This window comes from Psittacula echo (assembly GCF_963264785.1).
Source record: "Psittacula echo genome assembly, chromosome: 1".
NCBI classification, from domain to species: domain Eukaryota; kingdom Metazoa; phylum Chordata; class Aves; order Psittaciformes; family Psittacidae; genus Psittacula; species Psittacula echo.
Genome location: NC_137735.1, coordinates 97905039 through 97930043, shown reverse-complemented (window position 1 = coordinate 97930043; position 25005 = coordinate 97905039). Strand labels below are relative to the sequence as shown.

At 39.0% G+C, this 25005-nt stretch overlaps 1 protein-coding gene across 6 annotated transcripts in view; it reads left to right on the top strand.

Annotated features, from left to right (window-relative positions):
- Nucleotides 1-25005, top strand: part of KDM5A (lysine demethylase 5A) — a 65327-nt gene that overhangs the window by 23386 nt on the left and 16936 nt on the right. For 5 of the 6 annotated variants that reach the window (XR_013956691.1, XM_080616639.1, XM_080616640.1 and 2 more), the window contains 16 exons: nt 1298-1460; nt 2278-2397; nt 3464-3658; nt 3781-3962; nt 4234-4358; nt 4630-4780; nt 8052-8169; nt 11409-11764; nt 12243-12381; nt 13308-13487; nt 14952-15113; nt 16313-16864; nt 17636-17779; nt 20770-20929; nt 21191-21411; nt 23519-23929. Coding sequence is in view for 5 of the 6 variants with exons in the window: in XM_080616639.1 (XP_080472765.1) it covers nt 1298-1460; nt 2278-2397; nt 3464-3658; nt 3781-3962; nt 4234-4358; nt 4630-4780; nt 8052-8169; nt 11409-11764; nt 12243-12381; nt 13308-13487; nt 14952-15113; nt 16313-16864; nt 17636-17779; nt 20770-20929; nt 21191-21411; nt 23519-23929 (3379 nt within the window). In the remaining variant the exon portion in view is untranslated. Of the gene's footprint in view, nt 1-1297; nt 1461-2277; nt 2398-3463; nt 3659-3780; nt 3963-4233; nt 4359-4629; nt 4781-8051; nt 8170-11408; nt 11765-12242; nt 12382-13307; nt 13488-14951; nt 15114-16312; nt 16865-17635; nt 17780-19982; nt 20049-20769; nt 20930-21190; nt 21412-23518; nt 23930-25005 lie in introns of those variants that run through there. The other variant, XM_080616643.1, reaches the window with a different exon arrangement.

The window sequence follows — 25005 nt, the reverse complement described above, 5'->3', positions numbered from 1 at the left end:
CTTTTAGGACAATCCTGGAAGTGTTCTAGTGTTCAGCTTTGGTGTTTGAAAAGAAGAATTCTGACAGATTAACTTATTTCCATTGCAGTCTTCTCAGTCATGAGGCTTAGTCACAGTGGATGGATCAGGGGCGGAAGAAGGGGGAAGCTGTCGGAAGCACCCCTTTAGAATAGAAAGTTTGTTGTACATCTTGTAAGGATGAGTTGATGGCCTTTAGGCTGTGATTGCAAGCTTCTGGAGAAGCATGTTTGCTATTAAAATCTAGTCTGCGGTCTCGGGGGGAGGTTAGTTTTGTTTTAAGCTCAGTTATTGTCCTCAGCATGTTGTTAACTAAATCGGTATGTGAGGGGCTGGTGTCAGCTCGTGAATTCCAGCAGCCTAGATGAGTAGAAACTTACTATTAACTGTGTCCTACCAGCAGGTGTCACTGAAGCCTGTAGGAACCACAGAAAATGCTGCCTTGTCTAATTTTTGGGATGGTTGAGGACAAGATCATTCATATGGTTAAATAGTGCTGTGTAAATGATTTCAGATATTTCAGCAGACTACTGCTTATACTTAAAAAGCATTTTTTTATACTTAAAAAAACCTCAGCACTATAAATACAAGATCCAGTCCTTTCTTAACCAAAATAAAACGTAATGAAGGACTGAAATAATACTTAGTCAAGTAATTTTCTGTTTAGTTTTGATCTTGTTCATCTTTTTCTTCTCTCGTACTTAACTAACTTATGTTATTAGGAATTTTTTATCCTAAAAGAGTCCAGTGAACCACTGTTTTTCAGTAACTAGTTATGTATATTAGAAGGATTGCTTATATTTTATTGTACTCTGATGTTTTATTTTTTTCCACTCCTGCTTAGCTGGTGTACTATTCCACTATTCTGTGGTTTCAGGAATATGACTACTCGAGGCCTAATTGAGTGAGTGGAGGAGTATTACGATCTCTTTTTCTCTTAAACATTAGCTGTGAATTAAACTTTGTTTTTCCTAAGGGAAAATGATTGCCTATTTTATCCAATTAGAACATGGTAAATGACAGTTACCTCCCAGATACGGCTTGTAATGGCAAATCTGATGCCAAATATGTTGAGAACTGTGTTGCAGTTTGATTGATTTTTCAGATAAGAATAATACATCCTGAAGAAGGCTGTTGTTGATTAAAGATATCTTTGTGTCTCTATGCAAAATATATGGCTTGTGTGGACAGTGCGGCCAGGTTTGAGGTCTGTTCTGCATTGGGTGGCAGCATTACTTTTAAGTAATGTGTTTATTATGTATTTGTTGTGTTTTGTTAGGGGAGAGCCAAAGACATGGTATGGTGTGCCCTCTCATGCAGCAGAGCAGCTAGAAGATGTGATGAAGGAATTGGCTCCTGAGCTATTTGAATCCCAGCCTGACCTCCTGCATCAGCTGGTCACTATTATGAACCCCAATGTGCTGATGGAACATGGTGTACCAGTGAGTAGTACATGAGCATTTTTTACATAAGTACTTCTATGCGATCTGTTTTTCATCCCGTTCCAGATTAGTGTAACAGTGGTTTGGCATAACTGAAGGATTTCCATGATGGACATTAATATGTTCAGTTCATTAGTTCTGTAGTGGTTTTTAGAACTGTTTTCTAGTATCCTTCCCTAGACTTACCATGGAATTTAAGTTACCTTAAATCAGAAGTGACTGTCAAGCTTCTTATATAAAATATCGTATAGAACAAGTGTAAATTGTGTTACATTTATTTTTTTAATTAAAAAGCCCCAGCCTGCCATAGCAGCAAGTTGTCTGTAAAGCACTGTTCATCTTTTGATGTTAAAATACTTGTCTTATGTTCAGAAGGAATCTCAGCATTACAAAATGCTTTTTTGAACAAACATTATTGACTGCAGACTTTAAGCAGCAGTCACTATCATTTCCTTTTGTCTTAATATAAATTTCTTCCCTGGCAGATACCCCAAGAAAACAAACCATAAACTGTTTCCAGAAGCTTTTGCACTTTGTGGTACAATGAATTAAATGATGATAGAGAGACATCCCTTTTGGGACTCATAAAGAAAATTTTTAACTGTTGGCATATATATTCAGCTTTTTTGAGTAAGACTATTGAGGACTGACTTTAAGAAGACAGAACCAGTCTTCACCACTGCTGGGGTAGTTACATTGCGTGTGGTTTCTATAGAAGTGGTGTTCAAATATCTTGTAATTATGTGTCTTTAACACTGTTGCAAGTTTCATACTTTTTTCCTGGTTTTTTTTTCCCCTTTATTCTCACTTGTATTAGGTATACAGGACCAATCAGTGTGCTGGCGAGTTTGTCGTGACCTTTCCTCGTGCCTATCACTCTGGATTTAACCAGGGATACAACTTTGCTGAAGCTGTGAACTTCTGCACTGCTGACTGGGTCTGTTCTGTTTGTGTGTGTTTGCTATGTCTTGCTAGGTGACCTTAGCAAGGAAGAATTAATTACCTGAAGAGTAGTCTTTTAAGTTACATAGTATATTTTATGTTTATAGTTCCTGGTACAACAGTTAACAACTGATGTGAGTTTCATGTTACACAAAATAATTTGATGAGCACATAATTTTAAGCAGTCTCAAACTGAAACTTTGGTATATGGTCTTCCTTTTTAAGTATTGGTCTAATGAAAAAGTGACATTTGCAGTACCTTCAGCTAGTATTTGTGATGCCTTTTTCTGAATTTGATACAGATTAATGTACTGTCATGAACAGCTGTTGTCATTTGAATGTTGGAGTAGGCATATTTTTTGCTTCTTTGTGCCAGCTCATTGCACCTTTTAATCATGTGCTTATTCTAGTATCCATGCTTACACCACAGCATGGCTTGTGTGGATTCTTCAGTAAGTGGTCAAAAGTGTGTTCTATCACTTTCCAGGGTTTACAGTTGGAAATTATAATCTCATCTGTAGTTTACCTATCTCTACCTTCTTTTTTGTTACCTTCATGTAGGAATTTCAATCTTTAATCAGAGAATTATATTCATTTGTCAGAAAAATTGTCTGCAAGATTGACAGTGTGTCAGTGTTCTTTTGCTTTAAAAGACACAAAATCAGTGATACCAATTTTGGTTAACTCTAGTCATTTTATGGTAAATGTCTGTGTCCAAGCACAGTAATATCTAGAGGACAATGCATTCACCTTAAGATAGGACAGATGACTTCTTTTTGATGCCAGTTTGTTGCCACTGAAAGTAAAAAGGGCTTAGGACAACTCTTAAACTTGTGTCCGAAAGTTGGACACATTACGTTGTCAGATGCCCCCACAGTACAGATATCCTCTTTGTCCTCATCTGTGACATGACTTAAGGTGGTTATAATTGGGTCTGTCCCATAAGATAAACTCTCTTAGTCTCAGTCTTTCCCAGGATTTGTCAAAGGAAGGAAAATGAAAGCCAAGAGATCATCTCGAAGCTTCTTTTCCCAGAATGACAGATGTAATTTTTTCTGTAGCTTCCCATTGGACGTCAGTGTGTGAGTCATTACCGAAGGCTGGGACGTCACTGTGTTTTCTCCCATGAAGAGCTGATCTTCAAGATGGCTGCAGATCCAGAGTGCTTGGATGTTGGGCTGGCTGCCATGGTTTGCAAGGAGATGACTCTGATGATAGAGGAAGAGACACGATTAAGAGAGTCTGTTGTACAGATGGTGAGTAACAAAAGACAACTCTTACTATGCTTGCAAAAGAATTTTTGCTTCCACCTCCCACCCCCCTGACCTGGATTAGAGAATTTTAGCAAGTGTCTTTTTTTTTTTTTTTTTTTTTTAAGGGAGTATTGATGTCTGAAGAAGAGGTGTTTGAACTGGTTCCAGATGATGAGCGTCAGTGCACAGCTTGCAGAACCACGTGCTTCTTGTCAGCTCTTACATGTTCCTGTAATCCTGAGCGTCTGGTGTGCTTATACCATCCATCTGATTTATGTCCATGTCCCATGCAGCAGAAGTGTCTAAGGTATACAGGATATTTTTTCTCCTCTGTTTTTCTACCATATCCAGTAGTTTGCTGGAGATCAGTGACCAAATACAACATTTGGCCGCACTTCTGTCTACTTTTTTAAGAAGTATTTTTATCCTTTGCTGTTCCTTGGTTCCCAGGCAGCCGGTATTATACATGTTCTGTCTTTCTTGCCTTGTTGTAGCTGGAAAAACTCAGTGTAAGCACTATCCTTTTTTTTTGTATGGACCATTAATACGCTTTCTGTATTTCCTTTCTGTATCTCCAGATACCGGTACCCACTAGAAGACCTTCCTTCTCTACTGTATGGAGTGAAAGTTAGAGCACAGTCATATGACACATGGGTCAGTAGAGTTACAGAGGCTCTGTCTGCCAATCTCAACCACAAGAAAGGTCAGACTTCAGTCATTCGTAGTAGGATATCCTGAAACTCCTACATTTGTTTTGTGTTCTCATTTAATGAAACACTGTGTATTGTGTAGTGGGAAAAAGAAAATGAGTGTATTGTTTAGTGGAAAAAAAGAAATAAGCTAATCTGAGTGTAATGCAACTCGTCATTCTGCATTTAAGATTGAGCTTGCCTTTGCAACCTTGATTGAAGGTCTTTGAAGCAATCTGAAATATTTTTTTGTTTTTACATACAAATTATGTACTGTTATTGCAGATGTGATTGAGCTGAGAGTAATGTTGGAGGATGCTGAAGACAGGAAATATCCAGAGAATGATCTTTTCCGCAGGCTCAGAGATGCTGTGAAAGAAGCAGAGACCTGTGCTTCAGTAGCACAGCTGCTTCTGAGCAAAAAGCAAAAACACAGGTAGGACAGGCATTTTTTCAACAGTTCCTGTCTCTCTTTTTTGCTACTTGTTTGGCCCTGGAAATGTAAGAATCCTGAGATCTCACTGCCTTCGAACTTCTTTCAGCGTTTCCTGCCCTTAGTGCTGTGACTCACTGAGAGGTAGGGGAGACAGATACAGTGATACAGAGGGCCAAAAAATGGACTTGGTTGGAATGTGTTAAACCTACTGTTTTCAGCTGACTCATGTACTGAAATGTGAAGTCTCTTGGTGAAGTTATATGTCTGATCAGTCATCAGGTATTTCTCTGAATGTGTGGGAGAGCTGTAGGGAAGGACAACTACAGAGAAAAACATAATGACAGTGAGTCTTGACTTTGAATCATAGAATGCTTGGGGTTGGCAAGGACCTTAAAGATCATGTAGTTCCAACCCCCCTGCCATGGGCAGGAGCACCTCACACTAGACCAAGTTGCTCCAAGGCCCATCCAGCCTGGCCTTGAACACTGCCAGGGATGGGGCAGCCACAGTTTCTCTGGGCGGCCTGTGTCAGTGCCTCACAGTAAAGAACTTCTTCCTAATACCTAGTCTAAATCTACCCTCTGTCACTTTAAAGCCATTCCCCATTGTCCTGTCACTACTTGCTCTTGTGAGTGTTCGCGTTTTAGGTAGAAGGGCTAAGAACATAGCTTAAAGGAATGGAATGCAAATCTGTTAAAACACTGGACTGCAAAGCAAGATGTTTGAAAGGAATGAAGTACCCATTATGGTGGTTGGGGCCAGCACAGTTTTATCTTCTGGTACATCATTTCTCAAAGATACTTACAATTTTACCAGCCATTCTGAAGTTGCAGTATGTGTTGTAATGATGGTGGATTTACTGGAAGATGCAAAGGAGATGTGTCTTGCCAGCATTGACTGAAACAAAAGGATCTTGGGGAGCAGAGCAGTGCAGAGAGCAGAAACAGTCCATAGTTTGAGCCAGTCTTTTTCTTCTTGGGAAGGACCATGGGAAGCAGTGATGTGTGGCTGAAAAGTAGTGGCTTGCCTCAATGACTTCTGGCAGTTTAGACTCAGTTCTGTTTCCAGCCTTGCCTGTGACTCCCTCAGTGTCACTCTGTCCCCACCTCAGCAATCTTCTGGATGTGTCCCCTTGGTCTGCTCTCATGAGCCTTCAGCAATGTGTTCTTCCTTCTCTCCTGTGAATTCCGTGCACTGAATAAAAGTCCCGTAGAATCATTTGATCAGGTGATTGTAACTTTTGTGCCAGCAGTTGTGTGATAAACTTATGGCTTGCATTTCCTCTAAGATTTGGCTTTGCAGTTGATTGGGGTTTTTTGCATGTGTAGCTTTTGGGTATAACTTAAGACTTTTCCAGGAAGGGAGTAAAAAGTAAATACTTTGTTAATTATAATACGCACCTTTACTACACAGAACATAACATGTGACAATTCCTTGAATATGAACACTGAAATGTTAATTACACCACAGATGGAAGTATAACACCTGATGAAATTGGAAGGCTGTTATAAAATAGAGAAGCATTTTTGCTCTATATGAAGGGGAAGGAAGACTCTCGTGTTTGGCTTTTATTCCTTATAGGGTCCCAGTACCACAGAGGTCGCTTAGAACTGTGGTCTGGATGAGGAAAGCAATGCTGCAGGGATTGCATTTCCCTATTCTTAGTGAAGTTTAATTATTTTGGTAGCTCCCAGGTGTTCCTGGACTGTTACTGCTTCCTCCTCCTCCTCCTGCTGTTGGAGTGTGTCAGCCTTCTCTCAAAAGACTTGCCTTCAGTTAATTATTTGCTGGATTTCCAGCACTGTCTCAAGAAACACAAGGGGTAGGAAGATTTGACAGCTTTCAGTGGTGTGTCTGATCTAAAGCTGAAAGAATTCCATGGGGAAAAAGAAAAGGACTCAGATGTATATCTGAGGGCTGTTGTATGCTAAATAGCAGTATGTTACAAAATCGAGGCTTGAGACATTTTTGAAACATCTTTGACGAACAGTGTTAGGGAATTTAAATATAGAGGTCATGTTCAGCTGCTTCTTTTATGTTTATGTTCATGTGTAATACATAGAAAAGGATCACATTTACATAAAGGATAAGGCTGTTAAAAAGGCAAATTAAAAATGAGTGTTCAAACAGAACAATTTGGCAGAGACTAAAGCAGCAATAAACTCATTGTCAAATGTAGCAAAAGAAAATCTATCCCTTATACATCTGATTATATATAAACCTGAAAAATAGGTAATGTGTAGCTGTGAATATGTGTTTAATATTCCAATCCTCTATCTCTCCCTGCTGTTGAAAGTTGTGAGTTTCCATAGGCAGGGATAGTTGTATCTCTTTGTGCAGCATCTCGTGCAGTGTGCTGTGCCTTCTCCTGTGGCAGTCCATGGTTGGACGAGGGACAGAACGACACTGCCATGTTTCAGAGAGGGCAGGTCCAGTGCAGCCACCATTCTTTCTCACTGTTGTAGCAAGTCAAAGCCCCCAGTATTCTTCCCCTCCCCAAGTTTGAGATTAATAATCAAACATAATTACACTTTATCTAAAATGTTACTTTTACAGTTACATATAGGTCCATAGGTTGAAAGATTTATGTCTCTATAGTAATAAAATGTAGATTCATTAGCAGGCAACAACTCTTCAGTGTTTAAAATCAGGCCTGCTTATGAAGTTGTTATGCCTGCCAGTGATACGTATACCAAGTGTTTAATTTGTGTAGCGTATCACTTCTAAGTCTTACTGCATTCAGTGGGCTTGTTATACTTGCCTTATGTGCTTTTTAATGGAAATGTCTTTGCAGAACATGTCCTACTTAATAGCGGTCTTCTGTTGCAAGGCCAGTTTCAGCAGTTTGCTGGCTACAAGAAAGTGAGATCTAGAAAATAAGACTTCTTTTCAGAGCTTGCTGCTGTTACGTACCTCAGACTTCTTGTCAGTGCCTGCCATGGCAATCAACTTCTTGAGCTACTTAAAGAAGGCTTTTGGGGACTGTATTCTCTTGCCTATTTGGAACAAACTCCATTTGAAAGTCATCTAGACAATCCTACCTTGGAAGAGGAGGGTGGATTCTCTTGAAGATGTGTAGAGGTTGTGTAGTAAAATTAGTTTTCAAGATTTTGGAATTCTTGTGGAGTTTAGGGCTTTTTGAGTTCTGAAGTGATACAAATGTTTTTTTAGTGTCTCGGGAATCTTGATAGCTTTCTGTCACTGGGAGTAAAATCAGGGATCATCATCTTTCCTCTCACCTGATGTTGTTTAATTACGTCTTTTCACACAGCCGACAAAGCCAAGATAGTGGAAGGACAAGGACCAAGCTAACCATGGAGGAGCTTAAAGCATTCGTACAGCAGTTGTTTAGCTTGCCCTGTGTTATTAGCCAGGCCCGACAAGTAAAGGTAAGTTTGCATCTGCTTCTCAGGTAATGTCATGCTTTCTATTTGTTTCTGGGTTTGTGGTATGGGTTTTTTTGTTTTGTTTGTTTAAGCATAATATCACCTGGTGTAAAGGATGAAAGCCTTTTTCTTTAAGGATCAGTCCTGCATTGACAGAGATGGATTGAATGGGATGTTTTATTTCCAGCTTCTAATATAAAGCAAATAGCTGCTTTGCAATAATGTCTGTAGCCTCAAGACAGGAAGTAAAAGACTCTGGATAAACCTAGCTCAGTGTCTTCCTGCTTTAGTGGGTAATCTTGCTGTTGTCATTGAAGTTTTGCTGATGACATGTTGCCCATCATTATATCCATAATGGAATGGTAATATATATTTCGTGCTCATTTGCAAGTGTATCTTTAAGTGGGCAACGATGACATTTGTACATTTATGCTAGTGTAGCCATAGCAGCTTAATGTGTAGGGCTCAGTTTGGTAGCCTGAGCGTGGATATCTGTGAGATTCTCTGTAAGGTATTCCATCTGGCATCCATGGCCATTCTGGAAGAATACCTTAGCTCTTGTGTAGCAGTCTAGGACAGCATGGGGTATTGCTCATGGTGGTCAGCTTTAGGCAGATGAACAGAGCATGCTACATGACTATGCATATGCTTTTCAAGGTGCCTGTTGCAATGGGCATTTGTCAGATGGGGTGGTCTCGCTGTAGCTAAAGCAAGATTAAAAGATCCATCCCCCCCTGCCTGCGGCTGTACAGGTGACCCGGTTTTATCTCTCTGAACCAGTTACTGTTATTCCAGCATAATTAATACTATCTGTAGTGGTGGAATTTTCAGTATGTTTTTTTTTTTTCCTGAAGATTACCTTGGTGTGCTTCTCTAGGGGAGAGGGAAAGCAATGCCACATTGGCAATTGTTCTGTAAATACATCTCAGCCTTACTTTCCAAGTTACAGCCCTCTTAATCTGTATGAATGGCCTGCATATCTTATCCTTTCTATATATCTTTGCACCTGTCTTTGAATGAATCTAGACCTAGACTAGTAAAGTAATCCAGATCAAACTGATTCCTCTGGCTGCTATTATCATTTGTCACTCTGGCAGTCTGTATCATAGCAAGTGTTTTCAGCAGCAGTCTTAATTTGTTTGTGTCACTGATGATGAAATGTTAAATGGTGTTTCACCTGCTAATCAACTTCTATAAAGCTCCTTCAAGAAATATCCTTAAAGATTTTTCACCTTGAGAAATGGCTCTTGAGATGTATGCATTAACCATTTATTAATGCACATGTTCTGTTGATACAGATTTAAGAAAAATGTTTAATAGTGCTAGATTGAGAGCCTAAAATTCTAAATATTAACATATGTGCAGCTACCATTTTACATGAACAAATGTACAGTTTAAAAATAAGTCTTGTTTGAGAAGACCTCTTTTCCATGTTTATTAGCGTTAGTTACATCCTTCTTCATTCATGAATCCTGTATTAGCTTTTCCATGGTAGTTCAGTGTCGATATCATGGATAAACTTTATTTTGGACTTTCTTGTCTTTATGATGTTGGTATGTTGTTGCTGAAAACAAGTACCTTCAAAAAAGTATAGGACTGCAGGATGCAGATTTTTCAGGCCTGTTGACACTGATCTTTATCCTTCAAAGATGTTCTTTATTATGTTTCCCAGCAGCTAATAGAGTGGGAAGTATGTTATCATCCTCATATGGTAGGATGATTTAGCACACTTCTTTCCACATGCAAAGCAGGAATATTTACTAATACTTATTCATGAAATTTTATCATCAATTATTAATAGACCTATAAGACTGTTCTCAAAGGAGGTTTTTTGTTTCTAATGTATTTAAAACCTGCTTCTAATTAAGACATAATTTGTAGATGACAGAGCTGTGGGCATACAATAAACTCTTAATAATTTTATTTGTGTTTTTGTCTAAGTATTTTCTCCCAACTAGTCTTTCTTTCCCCTGCCCTTGGCCTTAAGAAATTGCGTCTGTGTCAAGTACTCTGTGCACGTGTGTGTTCTTGAAGCTTCAACATAATCACTAGCCAATAAAATAAATATTACCATTTTACTGGTTACAAACCACAGACTTTTAGTTCCTGAATGAATTTAGATAATGATCATTTATGCTAAGCACTTGCTAACTTTCTGCTTGGCATTTGAATGCAATTATCCATCATAATAAATTGCAAAATAATTGTCACGTTGAATCATGAGTATTTTCTAACACAAAAGGCATTATAATTATTAAACTGTAATAATTCATTGTTGTCACTGTGAAGCATTCAGCATATGTTCCCTAAATCAAAATTTTTATAATGTGGATCTTGTTCTTTTTGTAAACGCCTTCTGGTTTCCAGGCAGTCATGAAAAGCAGCATCAGACAAAAAAGGCAGTAAGCTAAGGGTTAGGAAATGCAGTTTTTGCTCCTCATTGTGCCGTCGATTTGCCATCAGAAATACCTGTCTTTTTGTAAGACTCAGGAGTGAATCAATTGAGTAAAATGGTTGAATGTCCTCGAATGAATCTCCTGCAGAGATTCTTTCTTGTCTGTTTGCCATCTTTGATTTTTTTTCATTGCAGTGCCAAAACATGAGGATAAGGACAACTGCAGCAGTGCAGTTGGATTTCTGTGAAACGCTCTTCTTTCATTAGAGAATATTGCATTCCCATTTCTTTCCTCTGTACAGTAAACTGTGATGCGTTAAACTGGTGGGCCTGCTTTAGGAAGGAGTAATTTCAAATTTGACCGTCATTATTCTGATGATCTTTTGATATTCATGTCCTTATACAACTCTGGCTTGTTATTTCTCCTCAGCGCGTTTTGCTCTTTGTGCATTACCATTGTTACTGTAATGCCTCTGACACCAGGTTGAAAGGAATATCTGTTTTGCGCCACTGTTTTAAAATTAATGTTGACCTTGCAGTGCTTAATGTTCTGTTTTGTTGGGAGCTGCAGTCAGTTGCAGTTATACTATTTTAGGTACAGACTTTGATGCAACTAATATGCCCAGTGAATGAGACATTAGGCCACTGAATTAGTTTAGATGGTCTGTTACTTAACGTGTCAGACTTGATGGCTTGTGACAATGGGCTCTCGTTGTGTATAGAAGCTCTGACATATTATGTGATGATCACATAAGAATTCATAGCTGACTGATCCCTCAGTCAACTTTCCCCTTTGATTCTGTGGGTGGTTTTTTTTCTAATTGATTTGTACTCTATGTTACTTCAGAATCTGCTTGATGATGTGGAAGAGTTTCATGAGCGTGCTCAAGAAGCTATGATGGATGAGATCCCAGACTCTTCCAAGCTGCAGGAGTTGATAGACATGGGCTCTAGCCTTTACGTAGAACTTCCTGAACTGCCAAGGCTGAAGCAAGAACTGCAGCAGGCACGGTGGCTGGATGAGGTGAGGTCCACCCTCTTGGACCCCCAGAGGGTGACCCTAGATGTAATGAAGAAGCTGATTGACTCAGGTGTGGGCTTGGCACCACACCATGCTGTAGAGAAAGCCATGGCTGAGCTGCAGGAGCTGCTTACAGTCTCAGAGAGGTGGGAGGAGAAGGCCAAGGTCTGCCTGCAGGCCAGGTGAGTGTTCTTTTACAAATTTTCTTGTTTTGGTCACACACTTCCTGTATTCTCAGCCTCTTTTGAGGAGTGTGGTGAAAACTAGGGGCTTTGAAGCTGTAGTGTCTGGGCTTTTTACCTCCCAGCAGTTTGATTGCTCAGAGTTGGATTTGAGGTTGTTGATGAGTTGCAGAAGGATTGATTGCCTGTCATGCTGCAGGAGGCTGTGATTGTTGCTTGCTGTCTTTGCTATTCATCCCCCTTGACAGAAAACACTGAATATGCTACACAATGCCACTTCCTCTATGTTACGGTTTGAGTCCATCAGGTTTTCTCACCTTTCCTATTCTTTGGTAACCAATAGCGCCCTCCAAGAGTAGAGCTGTGGTATCATACACTGCAGTGTAGTGATGAAGTTGCATCACCAGCCTGTCACATTTATGGCTGTAGTTGTCTGTCATTTTGAGAGAAGGCTAGAATTGAGTTCTTCTTACTCTAGACCACGCCAAAGTATGATGGCTCTGGAGGGCATCGTGAATGAAGCAAGGAACATCCCTGCTTTCCTGCCTAATGTGCTGGCACTGAAAGAAGCCTTGCAGCGGGCTAGAGACTGGACAGCCAAAGTGGATGCCATTCAGGTAGGGGATACAGCAGGGTCTGTAATCTTCTGCTTGCATCCTTTTATTTAGACATACTCTTTATTCTAGCATCTCTACCCACAAAGGTGACCTGAAGAGAAGCCTTGCTATAGCTGTTAATCTGTGCTTACCATAGCTCATGTGCTTGAATTTCTTTTTGTGCTGCTGTTTCCCCAGTGGTTATCCAATTTCTATTTCCCTTCCTTTTGTGCATTTCATGGGGGATGTAAAAGCTGGCAAATTCATTATGATACAAATGTAACTTCCAAATGGTCTTTGGTATTGAAACTCTTCTGCATGCTGTCACTGTAAACGCTTAGCTGCAGCAGCAGATGTTATGTGTAGAGGTGTTTGGTTTTGGAGCTGGCTATGGAAATTTTTGATTGTTTATTCTCCCCAGAATGGTGTGTAAGATTTAATGGCACTGATGGCCAAAATTTTTGATCTGGAATAGATAAAGTTATGCTACTGTTAGTTAAGTAGCCTCCTCTTCTACTGATCTACCAACAGAACTGATCCAAAAAGGCTATGGCTTCTGTGATATTTCTAGACATTGATGTCTGTACTGCACCTGCTATTTTTACATCAGTTATTTGTTGGGAACTGAAGTGAGAATCCCAATTGATTTCACATCAGCCCCTGTAGAACTCTTGGATATAGTAGCTTGCTGTTAAGCAGACAGCATTTAAGACAACTACACAGTAGTTACTCCCTAAGCCAGCTAGCCATGTCAGAATGACTAAAAATAAAACCTCTGAGAGAGGGTTTTTTTAAATAATAGTAAGATTGTAACTGAGTAAAATAGAGTTCCATAGGAAAGTAAAGGGAAGGAGGGCAATATTTCGAAGTAGTGTATGGCTTGAAATTCAGCTGGCCACTGACATAATGGTGGAATCACTGGCTTAGAAAAATTTCTTTTACCCCAGAATGGGAGCAACTATGCCTACCTGGAGCAACTGGAGAGCTTGTCTGCCAAAGGCCGCCCAATACCAGTGCGTCTTGATGCCCTGCCACAGCTGGAGTCACAGGTAGCTGCAGCACGTGCCTGGAGGGAGCGCACTGGAAGGACCTTCCTGAAGAAGAACTCAAGCTACAGTCTGTTACAGGTGAGCAACAGACGCTTATGTGTCAGCCTTTAGAGACTGGTCTTGATGGACCTCCGCGGTCTGGAGGGAACAGCTTGTTCAATTAAAGTAGGTTACAGCTCCTGTTGAAACTAGGATATAGTAAGAAACTTTAGCTGTTCTCAGGTGAAAAGAATGAAAAAGGCAAAAAGTCTGTGTTTGGCTAGTTTTGTTTTCTGCATAGACAACCTCAACTGTTACTTTAGGAGAAACAGATTAAAACTCTCCTTTTTTGGGAGGGAACAAAAAGGATTTATCTTCTTGTGTAATTGTAGAAATGTAAGCCTGAAGTGGACATAGAAGCTGTCTTTAATTGATGAATGTTTAAACTTGTTCCGCTGCTTAAATTCTAAGAAAATAGATTAGATATAAGCTGTTTAACTATAAGAAAAATTAAGCCAGCCACTGCTTATTTAACTTCAATGAATGTAGTCACTGTCTTTGTTTTAATAAAAATCATTCATGTGTTTGAATATTTATGTTTTTGAATATTTATTGTGTCAGGCTTCCCTTTTAGGCAGAAAACAGTTCCAGTTCTTTCAGTGTTTTCTTGTAGGCTGTATTTTTCGTACTTTTTATTTTGTTACTATTCTCTGTAGTATGTCTTCGCTTTTAGCGTGATGTCCAAAACCAGGCAGAATCCTCTCGCTATGGTTTCTCTAGTGCCATGTGAAGTGCCATAATTACATCTTATCTCAAAGGGGATCCTGCTGTTTAATGTTTTCCAGTGGGATCTGTCCCTACTTTGACATCACACTGATTTCTGTTCAGTTTATGAACTCGAGAACTCTAGGTCCAAATTTCTTTGTATTTATTTTTCTGCCTAACTAGTTACTTAATATATTCTGGTTTTGCATTTGACTGTTTTCTTACTTGTATCAATTTGCACTTTTTCTCTGCTGAATTCAGTTTGCTGGATTTTATATTTAAATATGCTTTCCAGCTAATCAAGGTGACTTAAAATGTAATTCTTACCCATAAAAGTGCTTTGCAGCCTCTCATATTTTGATATTAAAAGGAGTATAGCACATTTTTAAATTTCATTTCAGCCACCAAATTAGTATATATGAAATCATGGCAGATCTTTAAGACTTGCAGTTGAGGAAGGTGCTTGTAGTGAATGTTTAAACTACTGATACCTAATTGCATACAGTGTTTCAGTGAGCTATGTATATGGTAGCTTAATCTGAACAGATTTTGTAATTTTAGTGCTTTCAAGTTGACCTGCCACATCACTGTCCATATGTATGAAATACTTACATCTTCTTCCTAGCATTGGCAGGTATCAAAGGTGTTAGACTGCTGAGTATTTTTTGCCCTCTGACACTGTTGTAATTTCTTTATCAGATGTTCTCACATGTCCCTGACATTGTAACATTACAGATGAGAACTTTTTGTTCTTGGCATCCTTGGCTTTGACCGTGTAAATTTTCTTCATGCTTACAGGTTCTGAGCCCTCGGACTGATATTGGTGTTTATGGGAGCAGTAAAAATAGGCGAAAGAGGGCAAAGGAGTTGATGGAGAAGGAAAAGGAGAAAGATCTTGACTTGGAATCCCTAAGTGAACTGGAGGATGGGCTGGAGGAGGCCAGGGACACTGCAGCTGTGGTAAGGAACAATGAAAGATAGTGGCTTCTGATATGTGGGTTTAATTTGTCTCTGATCTGTGTAGATGTCATACAGAAGAACTGATAAATGAATCTCACTTTAAGAAGTATCTCATATGATGTTTGACACAAGTTGAACTATATTCTTTAATTGCAGTAAAAATAGAGGGAAGCACAGTTCAGAGTATAAGTGCTGGTATTTAATACATATTTGGTTATGTGTAAGACTTTAATGTTTGGGTTAATAACTGTGGCTGCTCATCTAATATTACTAATATTTATTGAAACCCCATCAAAATAATGTGGAATGAGGTGCTGCTTTACCTTAAACAGTACCAAACCACATTTGATTAGGTTGATTTCAAGGGCAGCTTGTAAATGCTTGGTCATAGAAACTAGGCTGGAGGGGGGGATGTTATATTTGATTCCTCCTTGTCAGGAAGATATTGATGCAGCTTATCAGAAGAATTTGCTGTCCTTTCTCCAGTAACAAAGAAAATATAGGCAGGCTCATTAATGTGATTTATATGTAGTCTATTTTAACTTATGTTGTGGTTTAAGCCCAGCCATGGGGTCAGAAGGGTTGAGATCACAGATCTGATCAGAATGTGTCAAAACAAATTTGTTATAAACACTCATTGTTTTGGATTAATAGTTACTCCTCACAATGTTGATTTATTTGCTGTTAGAGTTGCTGCCCTTGGTCTCACAGTTTCTGTATGTCATGCCTTACTTGCAGCCAATATTTGCTGTTTTAGTGTTCATTGGCTTTGGGGCCTGGGCTCAGGTTCTGGTAAGCGAATGGCTGTGTGGTGCTGAGTTACTGGCTGCTTTTAAACCATAACACCTTAATATGCTTTGTTATAGTTACTTGAATGGAAAGGTTGAGGAAATTCAAATTGCCTCAGGAGATAACGTGGTCACTCAGATGCTCCTGGTGCTGAGTTAACATTGAAACAATGCTCATGTGCATTGTGTCAGCAGAAGGATTTGGAGTAATGAGTAACTGAGGAGGCGGTATTTTAGCTAATGTTTTCATTAGATCACACAATTCCTAGATTTTGAGCTAGTTTAACCAGGAAGATCTCTTGATATTTTTTGTTGGGTTTTTTTTTTTTTCCCCCCCATGCTGCTAATAAAATCTAATATTTCTTACCTGTGAGGGTCGTGAACTTTTTTTGTCTTTGCTTTGCTGGTTAGGTGGCTATATTCAAGGAGCGGGAGCAGAAGGAGATTGAAGCCATGCATGCTCTCAGGGCAGCTAACCTGGCCAAGATGACTATGGTGGATCGAATTGAAGAAGTCAAGTTCTGTGTCTGCCGCAAAACAGCTAGTGGGTTCATGCTGCAGTGTGAGCTGTGCAAAGACTGGTTTCACAGTGGCTGCGTGCCTCTTCCCAAGACAAGTTCTCAGAAGAAGGGCTCTAGTTGGCAGGCCAAAGAAGTGAAGTTTCTGTGTCCACTCTGCATGCGTTCTCGAAGGCCACGGCTTGAGACAATACTGTCTTTGCTGGTGTCCCTGCAGAAGCTGCCTGTACGGCTCCCGGAAGGGGAAGCATTGCAGTGCTTGACAGAACGTGCTATGAGTTGGCAGGATCGAGCACGGCAGGCTTTGGCCACCGACGAGTTGTCCTCTGCTTTGGCTAAGCTTTCTGTTCTCAGCCAGCGAATGGTGGAGCAGGCAGCACGGGAGAAAACAGAGAAGATAATCAGTGCAGAGCTACAGAAAGCAGCAGCTAACCCAGACCTGCAGGTAGGGATGAAGATATTTTGTTCTTTACTGTACTTACCCTTCTTCAGTGTGTCAAAATGCCTTACTTTTTTGGAGAAGGTTGGGATAGATGGAAGGTCACTTAAAAGTTGAGAAAGAGGCAACAAAATTACTCAGTTCAGTGCTCCTCAGCCTCAAGCCATGGCTGGCTTCAGTCAGTTGCTTGCTGCTCCAGAAACAGGTCTGTTGCTTTGTATTCATTGTCAATAGCAACTGCTGAACGTGCTTGTAAGAAACATGGATTCAGATATAACAGCTGGTTAAGGGCCTGAAGGTGTGTAAAGCCTTATTTTGGTTTCTAAATTCCATTTCCCTCTTGACAGAATCAAAAGTCTCAATATTTATGATTTCTCATGGATTGTTATTTTAGGGCATTTGATGCCTTGCTAGTAAATATCAGTGAGGACCAAAGGCAAACACTGGTACTTCTACAGCTGACCTCTTTATCTTGAGATTAAGGTCAGATGATGCTGTGGTGAAGAGGTACACAGGCTATAATTTGGTAGCACTGAACAGCAGTATCTAGATCTTTCTAGTCACTGTTACCAAAAACGTGGAAATAAAATAGAACCTTTTCCATGAGTATTTCCCTATCCTCACACCTTGCTGTAACTAGGCTTTTCTGTGACTGTCCAGGCAGTTACCCTCAGGCCAAAAGAAACACTGGTTTCTTTGTGAGTAACTGCTTAGCATTTTTAGAGATTTTTCTGGAAATTGTATTGCTTCATTCCCATAATCCATTTTACCTTTTAGGGACACTTGACTAGTTTCCAGCAATCAGCCTTTAACAGAGTGATAGGGAGTGTGTCCTCATCTCCACGGCAGACTTTGGATTATGATGATGAGGAGACAGACTCTGATGAAGACATCAGGGAGACATATGGCTATGACATTAAGGTAAGTAATTCAATGTGGCTTATGTGTATGGAATGAATTCTGAAAGCCTGTTTTTTATTCATTCATTTTATTTCAGAATACTTTTTGTATCTTAAAGTATCACTGTGCATTCTCCCGTGTCTTACATTGCAGAAGAGGTAGTTCTTGATTTTATCTTAATGTCTCAGTTCTGGACTATTGGAGGGTTTTGTAATGTTTTCATTTAAAATTTTCAAGTGTCCTGTTAGAGTTTCAGAATGTGTTTTTTAGTGCTAAGAAAAAAAAGATACACTTCTCAAGGGATTTGTATTTATAATGCCATAGAGGATGAACACAGTCTTTATGCTCCATTCAGAGATAACATGTATAAGTGTCTATATGGAGAACTCTTCAACAGTTTTCACTACAGAAAAAAATTAGTCTTTGAATATTGCGTGCCCTATAAGAAATCTGCTAATGCCAGAGCTTCTTTTGCGTTTTCATACCTCTCCATTCAACCCTCATATAAAGGAAGTACCTATCTTCAATTTTGGATGCGTGGAAATATTGAGGACTAAGTGCCTGGATCATGTTGTGAACCCAGTGTCTGGATTCAGTTCAGAAATTGTAGCTGCAGTTAAATTTTTGAAATACTGAAGTAGAGAAGAACTGTCATGAGAAAAGGCAATTGTAGAGATAGCCAAGTGTTTTCAGTGTGATGTATTTCACTTCAGAGCTTCTGAAATGTCCTTTAGGTATATGCAGAGACAAGAGCAATGCCGCTGTGCATTCTTGTGCAGTGTTTTGGTTTTGGCAATAGTGTCATATCTAGCTTAAAAGTTGCAAACTTAAAAGACAGTGTGGTCATGTAAATTCTCCTAAGGCAGATTTTATGGTTCATAAAAGGACAGCAAATTTTCCATGTATGATTTGCCTCAGTATCCTATTTAGTATTTTGATTCTATGCAGCTTTATGCAAATACACACATTTGTCTTACAGTCCCATGTGAAATGGCAACCCCAAGTACATTGTGGTTGGGTGCTACAGCTTTTAATTTATTTTTATATATAAAAATTAATATCCAAACTTCTTTGCATGAGGAATCATAATAAGGCATTTCTGAAAGATGTGGCATTTTCTGAGGCTGTGATAAAGCATATGTCAAGAAAGATGGCATATGGTTGTTGGGATCTGAGGGTTTTGCAAGGTTATGATTTTGTTTGTTTAATGATTCTGTTGTCATGATTTCAAAACCTGTTACTTAACTCTTTTGATGTGGATGTCCATCACTGTATGTAAGTGGAAAACCTAAAAATAGAAATCTGTCAAAGGAAAGCTGATGGAGACCAGAAATCCCTTTTGTTAAGTCAATTAACATGATTGGAATAGAAGACTCTCTTTCAGGCAACCAGATTCTTCCCATCTAAACTAGGAAAAGCAAAGTTGCTCAGAGTTTTAATTATTTTTATACTGTTGGCTTTCAGGTTTGTTTTGGTTTGGTTTTTTTGTCTATTTTATGGATCTATAAATGTGTTCCAGTGGAGTGATGTGTTTAAAAAAAAAAAAGTATATAGATCATGTTGCATCATGTATGAATTAGCTCTTAATTACTTCTTGTGCACCCGGTAGAAGTAATCCTTGGATGCCTAAGAATCCATGGACTATATTTTGAAAACCATGGTCTCTGACGTCTGAAGTGCAAGTGGTTACAAAAACATATGTGAAAAGGCCTGTTTGGTTAGATTGTGCTGCCTCTAATTAAAACATGATTCTTGCCAGCAAATACATAGAGCGCAATAGTTAGACTTGGTTTATTTTGTTCCAAGCAAACTGACTCACTAGTCAGATTTACTTCAAATTTTCTTCACCTTTTAATTGCTTTAATTTTTGTTTCATGTACTTGTTCTCGTTCTTTTGCACCTGTGTTGCCTATAGGCCACCAAATGGTGGTATCTTTTTATTAATTTTCCCTATTGGCCCTGAATGGTGTTTAATGTAGTGTAATATAATATCCAGGACAAGATATTATATGAGATATAACTTCTACTATGTAGGGAGAAATATCATCCCGTTTCTGAATACATTTCTTCTAGCTTTTCATCTGGGCAATTTAAATCTGAATTTCCCACTTGTAGTTCTGCACTAAAATCATTAGTTTGCACTTCACTTCCTTTTAAGCATATAACTGAAAGCCAGAGAGAGATTACCATTCTTAAATTCCCTTTTTATGTCGTGAAATGGCAGTGTCTGGGTGGTACAATTTCCTGAGTTGGCCATTTTGGGACCCACAGAGCTAATATTCAGGTAAATATTGTCAATACTGCTCTACAGCCTTTCTCTTCTTTTAAGACAGCCTCTTGGATTTTATTGTTTCCTGAAAGATTTCAGTCGTATGCAGCATGCTAAGTATCTTTACCCTGCTGGCCAGGTTCATCACGAATATGATGGGATAGCTAAGGTTTGGAAAGTGCTGTGGAAATGGGCAGCTGGTTGAGGAGATTAACCTAATTCTTTGTCTAATGTGAAGTCAAGCAAAGCTTCTCCCACTGCTAAGAGATAAGGAATCTTCTGTTAATAGATCCACCTGCACCTGAAGGCATGCATCCTTTTCAGATTGTGATCTAAGTGAAGCATTAGTCCTACACAATCCTTTGAGCATCTTTCACAATGTATTGAGCTGAACGTAAGCCAGTGCTGTCATTATTCTGTTTGTTGAAATACTCACAACAGTCCCAAGTATTACAGCCCTCTTCCTTTCAGTGTTCAGTCCTATCTTAAAATGACTCAAGAATGCCATAGAAATCCCGAACACAAACTATAAATCTACTGACCTATCTCCATAGTTGCTGTTTTCATTCACTAACTGAGTAGAGGGATGTAACTTGTACCTTTTTCACATGGTCTTGGTGTCTGGTGGGGTGCTTCAAAGTAGTATTTAGAAACAGTAGACTGGTCAGTCTTAATAGAATTTGTATTGAAGCAGCTGTTTTCTGGATCCAGATGTTGCATATTTTCTGTGATTCTTTTTCAGGACAATGCCAGCGTAAAATCTTCTAGCAGCTTGGAGCCCAATTTGTTTTGTGATGAGGAAATCCCCATTAAATCAGAGGAAGTGGTGACACACATGTGGACTGCTCCCTCATTCTGTGCTGAACACGCATATTCATCTGCTTCTAAAAGCTGCTCTCAAGGTATTTGCTTTTGTATGCATTGAGTTAAAATAGAACAGGTTGCTGAGATGGGTGATCAGTAAGGAGCTGTAGAGGATATGTTGTTTATGAAAAAGTGAAGTTACATTGCAGTTAGTTTCCTGATATATAAACCTGCATCAGTTTTTGCTTGGGATTGGCTCCCTCCTTTGATTGTTGTTGTAAAAAGTATGTGATTCTTTGCTGTTTTGATCTTTTCCTTTTATCCTTACCTGACTTGATGACTTTTCTCCTATCTGAAAGGTTCTAGCACTCCAAGGAAGCAGCCTCGGAAGAGTCCACTGGTACCTCGCAGTTTGGAGCCACCTGTATTGGAACTGTCACCTGGAGCGAAAGCTCAGCTGGAAGATCTAATGATGGTAGGAGATCTGCTGGAGGTGTCACTGGATGAGACTCAGCACATCTGGAGGATTTTACAGGCTACTCATCCACCTTCTGAGGACAGATTCCTTCATGTTATGGAGGTATGGAACTTGAAGTAATATTCTGGCATTGGGAGAAAAAAAATGTTGTTTTGTTTTGTTTTAAATATAATATTGGGTAGTTAATGCTCAGTTACTCAACATGTTTGGATTTCAACCAGGGAGTACTGGGTTCCAGAAAATAACAGAATAGGAGACCAAAAAATTCAGTTCTTGATCACTCAACCCATAGCATTGTCCTTCACAATTAACTATATTTTTAACATTTTTTTTTCAGGCAGCTCCATATGCAAACCTTATTTTAGAGAATATAAGGTTAGGGAAGGAAAAGCTGTTCTTGATTATGCTTGGAACTGCTCTGCAAAAGAGTTGCAAGAAATATTCAGGAAGATGGAAAGCCTACGGTTAAATTGTATAACCTGATACTTGTATGTTGCTGAACTTTGTTAATGGGGAAAGAACACTTTCATAAAACGTGGTTTGGGAATGAAGAGAATAAGATTCCTATCCTTAAAAAAACATAGACATAACAGTGTTTTTTAATATACTGTGAAGATACACTGATCACTTTGCTGGCAGTGAATGAGGCAGGTTTATCTGCTGAAGTCTAGTCAAAATCACTTAGCCTCATTTGTGCAGTGGATAAAGGATATGTGCTGGAAAAGAAGGTAAGCTCTTGTGTTGAAGAGCTGTACTGGAACCCATCTTTATCATCTGTCAGCTGAGGTTAGGGGTCAGTTTGACCATGTGTAGTTATGGAGTGTGTGATTGCTTTTTGGGTTACTGAACTGCACAGGTAATACTGAAGATGGTTCTTTCTTGACTGCTTGTAGTGTACAGTAATATAAGATGGAAGGCTACATGCTGTAAACAGTGAGGTTAGATGAGCATATTAATTGGTTGTCTCATTTTCTGAGTGGCATATATGTATAATGGATAAGTCAAAGTGTTGTCAAACTGCTATCAGTTAGGACAGTAGCATAAAGCAGACCTTGCCTCCAAAGAAGTACTGCTTTACCATGTTTTGACCTACATACTTCATAAGCTTAATGTTCTTTTTATGTAATGGGTTTGGCATGGAATAGATTGAAGAACAGTTTGAATGTCAGCAAATAGTAGTTCATAAATAGTATGCCAGACTGTTAAATTGATAGTTAAGCACAGCTTTTTTTTCAGGGGAGGGAGGTAAGAGGGTGTGTGTTATGACATTTTCAGGTTAACCCTTAGGGATACTTGTTTGACCAGAACTACTCATTTTGAATTTAATACCTTTCTGTGTCTATTCACATACAAAATAAGTACACTTTGTAAAATAATCTTCAGAGTCTTTGTTTTTGGGTGGAGTAGCTATGTTAAGTAATGTACAGTAAACAGAGTCTCTTTACTGCATTATAGTATGCCCTTAATCTGTAAGTAATATTGAAGTATATAGCTGAATTAACTGGAATTGAGTCAGTCCTGTTTGTATAAAGGAGCTATACATGTGAATCTTTCAGCTGTGAGTAGGACTTGTCACTGTGGATGCTACCTGCAGTAACAGAGTTTGCTAATTTTAAGCATCACATCTGATCTGAATCTGCTATTTAAGAGTTGTTAATGATGCCAGGATATTTACAATATGTGCCAGTTTGGAAGCTATTCAAATAATGGATGTTACTTTTTTCCTTTGCTTGAGTTGATGATGCATTTAAGAATTCACCAATTGCTCTTTCTTAATCTCCAGAATAGCAATTGCTTTCTCTCAGAAATAATTACAGGCAAGACTAGCCTAGGATGAAAAATAAGCAGAAGCATCTAACAAATGATGAGTCTTCTCAACTTTAATTAAAAAGCAATGCAAGAAGGGAGTTGTAATTATTGCTTATTCTGCCTCCTTACCGTTGCTGATAGTTTACTTTTTCCACTGGACATTTGTAATTCATTGTATTTCAACACAGTTGATACCGCTTAGGACATTTCTTTTTTTGCTAATAATGGTGAAAATAAAGTTGAGCCCCTTTTTTTATAGAGTAGGTGTGTTGTTGGACAGGTTTTTTCATACCATGTCGGGATAATGGTGGAGGTAAGTACATCTCTCAACCATAGGTTTGCAGTATATGGCAATTTACATTTGAAATAAAGTCAAACTCTTTTAACTCTTTCTGTGAAGGATGACAGCATGGATGAGAAACCACTGAAAGTGAGAGGGAGAGACTCTTCTGAGAGGAAGCGGAAACGAAAGCTGGAGAGAGCAGAGCAGTTCTTTGGAGATATGAAGCAAAAATCCAAAGAGCTGAAAAAACTGGAAAAACCCAAGAAGAAGAAGCTAAAACTCACCATGGATAAGACAAAGGAGCTGAACAAGCTGGCAAAGAAAATAGCTAAGGAAGAGGAGCGGAAGAAGAAGCGAGAGAAGGCAGTTGTCCCAAAGATGGAACTAGCAAAGGAGAGCACAGAAAAAAAAAGAGAGAAGAAGGTTCTAGATATTCCTTCTAAGTACGACTGGTCCGGAGCAGAAGAGTCAGATGATGAGAATGCTGTATGTGCTGCACAGAACTGCCAGAGGCCCTGCAAGGACAAAGTGAGTTCTCCCTTAGTTCTGTCATAGGCAATTCCATGTATCCTCTTCCAGCTGTATAATTTTTGATGGCTGTGAGCAACATGCATTGAATGATTCAATCGATTAATTCTTTGACTCAGCTAGAAGTATTCCCGACTTCAGTGTGTTTCTAAGCACAAATCGGACGTGTGCAGTGTTCCTAAATTAACATTTCTGTATTTCTTGCATACAATCTGTGAACAGTGGTGCTGCAGGCTGAGGGATCTACAAACTGCAGCCCTTCACTTTTCTTGTTGTAGATAAATGATCAGTGATTTTAGACCTGATTGGATTGTTACAAAAGAAACTTGATCTGCCTCTCTCTTATACACTACACTGCACTGGCTTGCTCAAGTGAGAGTAGGAACAACTACAAATACCAAGAATTTGTTTTGCAAAATTGAAACATGTTCATTTCAACACTTAAAAAGACCACTTAAAGGACAGGTTCTGAAGTCTTAAGCTTAGACCAAGTTTAGAGATTACACTCAATATCTCAAAAGCTGATTACAGTCTTTGTACCACCGTTCACTTTACTTCACAGATGAGAAGTGGCTTATATTAGTACATGTTTGCAGAAACTGATACTAGTACATGATTACAGAAACTGAGGTTGCAAGAAGGAGGAGAGTACCTTTAAGTTCATATTATAAAGAAGGTTGTACTAAGTTGATCAAACTTACTTAGTTTCAATTATGGAACATTCCTGGTTGTATAAACAAAGTTTCTAGTGGAATGTTGTAAGGTTGAACATACTTTTTACATTCAGCAGGTGAATGCCATGCAAGTTAAAAATGTCAGGTAAGGAATCTAATAACTGAAGTTGCAGTTGTTAGCATCCAGGAGTAGCTTGTTCAAGGGTAGCTTTGCTACAAACTGAAGTAAAATCTTGAGCTGATAATTTTTCTTCATGTTAGATAGGTTGCCACTACTATTCTTCTGGGCATCATCCCGCTCAGTAGAAGTAGCTTGTGTTTCTGTTGCTGTGGTCCAAGGATGCAAGATGGGCAAAGTTTGTTGGAAGAGTGTTATTTTTTTTTTTTTTTATTAAGCTGACA